Source organism: Anneissia japonica, unplaced genomic scaffold, assembly GCF_011630105.1.
Source record: "Anneissia japonica isolate Jap-2015-1 unplaced genomic scaffold, ASM1163010v1 scaffold19228_len12359_cov135, whole genome shotgun sequence".
Lineage (NCBI taxonomy): Eukaryota > Metazoa > Echinodermata > Crinoidea > Comatulida > Comatulidae > Anneissia > Anneissia japonica.
Window position 1 is genome coordinate 4,130 of NW_022704857.1, and position 7,751 is coordinate 11,880.

Consider the following 7,751-nt stretch of genomic DNA (forward strand, 5'->3'; position numbering starts at 1 on the left):
TGCTGGTACAGTGACGTGATGTTTCCAAACAGCTGGTCCAACTAGATGTCAAAGTGTTTCTCAGCATAAACATAGCACATGATACTAGTCAAACTCATTAACAGTATTCACTATTGAGTATTATCACTATATGTAGATACTCAATCAGATAACAATCACAAATAGTAATCAATTGTACAAAATGCCAGTTCAAAAATTACGTTTCTGTTTATGAATGGACAATGAATTATTATACGACTATGACAAACTTCAATCTTCTTATTTTGCTGTTGTTATTTTTATTTTTAATTTCACATCCAACAGCAATTACACTCGCCACTTAGGATGGAATGCTTTATAAACCTGTTATCGATATCATCATTTCTGTAAACATATACAATGTTGCATGTTTTAAAACTTCATATATAGGGATTTCAATATGACCGTTATTCATATAGGCAAAGCTTATCTGCTTGCTATAGATGAATTACATGATTTCTTAAGTTGTATCCAATTTTGGCCTCTGTTGTTTTCCTCTTCTTTGTTTTGCTAATTTTCCTTCCAACGCTGGTTTTTCATGTTCGACGAGAGAAAAAAAAAAAAAACCTCCCTCCCTACCATGAAATTTGATACCAAAAGGATGCTAACCAATTATTTTTTTCTTACTTGGCCTAACTTTGACATTTAACCATAAATGGTATCTATATGGTAGTCCCACGGAGTAATATTGTGAGCCCATTCTTAACCCTATGCTTATATTAAACGTAAACATAGTATTGATCCTCTCGCCAGGTGATTAACTGTGCAATTTATCCACACTTAATTTGCAAGATTCACTGTATTTCTTTTACTTTATTACAGACTCAATCAATCCATTTAAAACATAAATTATATACAATAAACCAAAAGTAAGCATCCGTCGCACACGATCATGTTACAGTTATGGATCATTAAATGTTATAAGACAATGCACAATTTCTATGGCCGTGATATTCTATGCAATGCATGGTTGGTTACCTTTACACATTTTTTTTTTACTCCAACTGCCGAAATGGAAAGGTAGACACAACATTTTCCATTCACATTATTAGGCCTATGTTTCTATTTTCCTTGCCAACATTTTCGTTCGGTCCTTTATTGCAGACTTGTGGTTGGGATTAATTCGGTACTCTCGCTGCTATATCCCCAGAGGTCTAAATCTCGGAGCTGGGTTATTAGGGAGCTTTCTGTTGCACGATGACGGTAGAACGTAATGACGTCACTAAAAGTCATCTGCGCATGCGAGAACGTTAAGTTCACCTCGTCGAGTTCTGGAAAGCAATTTGGCCAAATCTACGCAAGGCAATTCATCTTGAGGATATTTCCCGTACGATTAAAATCGTAACGGTATTGGGTTTGGTCTACAGGAGCTCGTGTTTCGTACAGGTCATTCCATTCATAGAAAAAGCCTTTAATGGTGAAAGCGTACCTGTCATTAGCCGTATAGTAGCCTAGGTCAATACATAACACCGGCTGTATAAAATTTATTATAGGATTGAAAATGTTAATCTTATTATTGCAGTAGTGATACATTATGTACACGGTTTAGTTATTGTTATTTATTCGTTAACGTTATCATATTAATATATAAATTTAATGTATTGTTTAAGTATGAATTACTATGTCTATGTTAAATTAATTTTATCTATTAAAATTGTATATTTAAATAATATAGTAAGAGGCACTGATAGCCGAGGTCTAGCCTAGACCAGTCCTAAAACAAATGAAAGTGTGAGTGTATAAATCTATGAAAAATATGAAGGAAAAACTCAAAATTGAGAAAGAATAAAGGAAGAAGGAAGAATAGGAAAGAGATTTGGAGCGGCTGAAATATTTTCCGAAAATATACAATAGTAGTCAATATGTTATTATTGCACCGTCTGCCAACATTGTCAAAATGACAGATTAATATTACATAAGAACATGAAATTTTATAAAACTCGTAAAATTTAAATTGCTATAACTTTTCATTTTCTTGGTCAATTTTCACAAATCAAATTGCAGTATATAGAAGCAATTAACAAGCTCGCGGTAAAAAAAAATCAGATGTAACAGATATTGCGAAGTACCCAAAATTAATAAGATAAAACTAACACCATAAAACGAATGGCATGCATAGACTAATAATTGACGGCTGTACTCGCAACTAGTACCGGATTGTCGATGCCACAGTAAAGATCAAAGGACTGTACGCACGCGCTATGTTCGAGAGCGGAGATGTGCGTCCTTCTGTTGAATTACCCTGATCTACGTATGCAGAGAACGTAGGACGCCAGGTAGGACGGTCACGCATGAGTGATTCCGTTCTAGCGTCGCGTCGTCGCACAAATCGAAAGCTCCCTATTTGGGAGTCATTGATCGAGTTCCTAGTCCACATTTCAAGCGCCCTCAGCATCTTAAATTAGATGGATTTGTGCGCTATATAAAACTACACTATTATTATTACTATTATTATTAACAGTTAATTAGACGGTCTTTTTCTGAATGTCTCTGAGCTTTTAGAAATACTGGTAATAATAAGAATGTTTGTTATTTAGATAAATCGCTCTTGTAAAATGAACAAAATGTTTATTATGATAGTATACTGTAATAATTGAGCTAGCAGGCAAACGTGTATGGGGCTGTAATGTTGCTGAGTTGCATTAGCCTCCAGAAACTCAACACTCATTTATAACTTGTAGCAGCACTCATTATACAACAGATCTACTTCCACTTTAATTACATCAATCATATATTAGTGACATCACATTTTCGACTTAATTTAGCTAAAGTTTCACCATCTTAGGCCTGAAAGCGCGTACAGTACAACAATATTTGTTTTATAAAATTCAGACAAAAAGCATAAACATTTCAATCATCAGTAATATTTTATTATATGCATCGGTATTATTTGACCTCTCTAAAACTTTCCAAACAAAACGCTTAATACCAATCATATTCATTAAATATTATACCTAATTTGCATAAAGTTCATATAAAAATAACATGCACAGAATCATGCAGTCTTCATAATCAATAATAATAAATAATCATAATAAATACTCTAAAATTGTAAACAATTATTATACAATACAGTATATACACACCTGTACATTAAAATTATATTTTATTTATGTGAATCTGTTGTCGTGAGTTGTTAACTACAATATTAACATTATAATATAATTTTACTGCAACCTCTCTTAAATTAGAGGAATCAGTACATGACCATACTACCATTACTGCTTTTGATACAGCTTCTACTAAACTACAAGATGCCTACGACTTAGGCTGCTGTTTTTGCTACTGCTTGGTTGCTACAGCGGTTATACAACGGCTGCTACTAGTACTTGGCCTGCTACTGCTACACTAATACTAAAGTTCAAAAGTATATAAATCAAATAATAATGATGATGATGATGATGACAATGATGATGATGATGACGATGATGATGATGATGATGATGATGATGATGATGATGATGGTAATGATGATGATGATAATGATGATGATAATGGTAATGATGATGATGATAATGATTAAAATTATCTCTTTTGCATTTAGAGTGTACTACTACTATGCTACTACTGCTGCTGCTTATATATACTGCTTCTACTACATCAGAAGTTGTAACATGCAATATCATCCTATTGTTTATTCTGAAATTTCTAAAATTAAATTAGTCTGACATCAACCACTATACATTGGATTGGATTTCTTTGTCGTGAAAAGCACAAACACTTTAAATTGAAAAGAATTAAGAGACACCATTTTGAAGAATACACTTTAGAGTTAGGTATGAGCTTAGGAGGTTTCAAACTTGAAAATAAAGACATTATAAGCTTGAAATATATCTTAGAATGGAGCTAAACTGAAATGGAGTTTAAAAATATAATCATTTTTAAGATCCAAAAAGATACAGTAGGCCTACATTAGTAGCAACAGCAGCAACAGCAACAAGCAGCACATACTGTCGATTTTTAAGTCAGATTCTGTGTGTGTTAAATCTGTAAACACAAAATTTATATTAAAACATTAAATAGCTAATCACCACCATTAATCTAAAAGGATCGAATATGCTAGGAACTTTAATTTAGACACAGATCGAAACAATTTATTATTTTCGAATTTTTAAATTCACTGTTGAGTTCCATTTAAGTATCTATTCAAGGAATAGGACAGTGACATTTGACAAGCAAATAATTATTTTCTCTTCTTAACTTTTAATTGACCTTCTAACAACTGATTCAATTCAATTATATCACATTATTGTCCCAAGTTATCTCAACAAAAATATTAGACTAATTATTTGTTCAAAAAATTGGTTTCTCATGCAGTCCTGGATGCATTCATTAATTTTGCTACCTTATGCTAATTATGATTAAATTCTGACCTTTTTATTAAATACGTTATTTTAGCATTTTATATTTAGTACTACAAAAGCTACTACTATTGGTGATGATATATTAAAATGATCACATTTATATAACACATTACGCCAAATCCACCCAAAAAGAGCTAATTTAAATGTAAACAATATGTCAGTATGTTAGTCTGAGTAGGTTATTCACTTGCCGTCAAATGTTATTTATCATATTTAGGTCACCTTTTCAGATTTTCAGATGGGGATGTAAGGGATGCACTTCCTTTTGCACTCCTACTAAAAAAGGACCAAATGATTAAGATCTTAGATAATTTTTACATAATTTTTATGTTGATAATTACGATATTTATTACGTCAATAAATACATATTAAAAAAAAAAAAACTGAAAGGGCTTTGACAAGATTATGCATTGGTTACATCGAGCAATAGCTTCACGCATAAATTGACAGATTGAATGTTACCATAAAATCTCAATTTCTACATTTTGACCTAAACTCAGTTTCTTAACAGTAATCTCAGATCATACGTAATCGGGTTTTTCTAGCTCTGATGCATGTTCTACGTAGGCTGGATTCACATGCCCTTCATTGTTCTGTAAATGTTTGTACTCAATGTTTATATCACGGCAATCATCGCTTCTTGGAAGAACCAAGTCGTCTCGAAGCTCATCGATCCGGTTGCTCAAGTTGCCCATAGTCTGTTCAATCGAAGCTAGTTTATTTTTAATACTATCTACATCATTGTCGAATGATTCCGAATTAGCGGGGGCTAGTGTCCTCGGTTGACGAGATAGTTGTTCCATCAACTCAAAACGAAGACTGGAAATGTCCTTCTTAATCTCATCGAGTTCTCCTATAGAAATAATCAAAATCACAGAATCAATATTTTTTGTAATTTTATGTGCCAAAAACATTAAAATTTTAACAATACGAAAATAGTATAGAAAAATATATATTTTTTGTATATACAAACAAAACAAATGTGGCAAAATGGAACGTAAGGAAAACCCTATGTCTTGTCTTTAATCCACAAACAGGGTCAGAATGAATATCCGGAGGTGAGAGGGGGAGCTCTAAGGCCCTCATCAGCAGTTTTAATATCAGTGGTTTAAAATACTATTATGTCTCCATGTGAGACGGCTCTGGTCCAGGGACCGCTTACAGAAGAAAGATGTGATGGACAGGATCCCGGTTTCCGCAAGCCTAGAGATTTCCATACCCCATCTCTTCAAATTTACCTTATTGAGAGTGTCAACGAAAGCATTGACCATGAATTTTAAAACGCTATGTGGGAGATTGACAGCGATGCTTTTCCAATTGGTTCATGAAGTTTGGAGAGTGAGAAGTTTATAAAAGCGTCTCTGGACAAGGAGCCCCCTCTCACATGGATATTCCAATACGATTGCACGTCATCTTTAAGTTTAGATTTAGCATCCTTTTGGTTAAGACTAGAATTTGGTTGTAAGGCCAAGATTTCATCTACCAGGACATTGATATGAAACGTGATAAGGAAATTATGTAACTTGCACTGTTATTCTTAGGTTGTGTTTTTTTAAAAATATTTTATCAGCCATTAAATTCCAGTGACTTGTTACATTGTTTGGAGGATGGTATCACAATAAATCTTCTCTACGTATGTTTATATATATATACATTATACTAATCGATGTTTGGCTCCTGACGCGTAGTGCGTTCCCAAATGCTTGAGAGAAAAAAAATCTCGAAAAGTGATTCGGGTGGGAATCGAACTCACAACCTCCAGATAACTAGCCTGGTGTCTTAACAGCTCGACCACGTAGGGCAAACATCGATTCATATTATTTCTCTTGACGCAAAAGTAAACGCCATCGGAATATATATATATTATGTTTAGGCCTAAGTGTAGGTACAGTGCACATGGGACATAAAAACAAAATGCTACTGCACTATGTCGGTCGTCATAACTATACACACTAAAAGTGCATTTGCAATAAACATTTATTATACTTTTTCAAACGTCAAAAAGTTTACCTTCGTTTACTTCATCATTTGCTTTGTCTTGTTGCAGTTTGAAGAGATACCGCTTGACAACTGATTTCATAATTACCTGCAATATAGATGGCGCTATTTATAATCACAATAAGTACCGGTACAATCTCAATATTAACTAATCTAAAAAATAATTTTGTTTGGTTAAATATTTTTTTAAATGAAGATTTTTCTCCACTAAAAGACAAAGTGAGAAAGGCAAATTACAATTATTGTAATACATACCATATTTTAATTCATTCTTGTATAAGCCGTTTTACAAGTTAATACAAATTTTGTATGCATGTTAATTGACTAGGTCTACGGGTAACAAATTGTTTTATAATGAAAATACGTAGTTAAGAATAACATTATTATTTGATTATATATCTGTAATGGTTATAAGACAGTAAATGGCCGTATTTAGTTGTTGTATTGCATTATCACGGCCAGCTGTGCTTTAACCAAACATGTTTTATTTTCGTCATTATAATAATGAAAATTTCCATCCGATGATGGTTTCAGCTAGGGACACAAAGGCAAGATATTCCTTTTGCAATAATAATAACTTTTCTATGATATGGTTATCTTGTGTACCAGCATGTTTTTTTTTTATCGCATCAAAGATATCATACAGTCATGTAAGTCTAAGTCTAATAAACTTGGAGAAATATATTGAATTGCTAAACTAAACATTTCAACGGGAAAAGATTTTCTAACAAATTCACTGATAAAAAAAGTTCTATCTCATTCTGTTGTAAATTTGCTTGTATTTTAATGATTTATAGTTAACAATAAGATACTGTACTGAAAGTTTCGGAAAAAAATAAAGATACTCTAGGCCTATATATAACCTATTTTTGGTCAGAATTATATAATCATGGAGAATGGTATAATTCGGCTTATTCACGCAAATAAGTACGGTATTAGGCCTATAATAATAATAATAATAATAATAATAATAATTATCATTATTATTACTATTATAATTGTTATTACTATTACTATTATTATTATTATTATTATATTATTATTAATATTATTATTATTATTATTATTATTATTATGTAACACCTGATATTATTTTTAGTTTTTTAAGAATAGGGGCATATGTCATAATTTTGTAGGGATGTGGGTTAAGTGGCGAGCATGATTAGCTCTAGCTATACGTTGGTTGCTTTTTGTATTTAACTGATTAATACAATAAAGAAATACGGTATGATGATGAGGCTTAGGTGGGGTTTTGTTATAATTGGAGGTATACCGTATATGGGTTAACCTCTTCATAATGAATGAAGAAAGGTTAAATGTAGCAAGAACGGGAATTTAGAATCTAAATCTAAATTTCATTCGTAGATTCCG

The 7,751-nt window shown here is 32.3% G+C and overlaps 1 protein-coding gene across 1 annotated transcript; it reads right to left on the minus strand.

Annotated features, from left to right (window-relative positions):
- Positions 1-3,874: 3,874 nt before the first annotated feature.
- Positions 3,875-6,520, minus strand: LOC117104788. Its single transcript, XM_033245636.1, has 2 exons — positions 6,393-6,520; positions 3,875-5,235 (listed from the first exon to the last, which is right to left on the minus strand). Exons 1-2 carry the CDS (start codon positions 6,460-6,462, stop codon positions 4,904-4,906), a joined length of 402 nt encoding a protein of 133 aa, XP_033101527.1. The 5' UTR covers positions 6,463-6,520; the 3' UTR covers positions 3,875-4,903.
- Between the last annotated feature and the right edge of the window lie 1,231 nt (positions 6,521-7,751).

Bases quoted from the DNA above. Each gene is read 5' to 3' on its own strand.
- LOC117104788 (XM_033245636.1), bottom strand. From the start codon at position 6,462: ATGAAATCAGTTGTCAAGCGGTATCTCTTCAAACTGCAACAAGACAAA. The intron at 5,236-6,392 runs GTAAACTTTTTG...TTATTTCTATAG, and splicing joins AAATGATGAAGTAAACGAAG to GAGAACTCGATGAGATTAAG.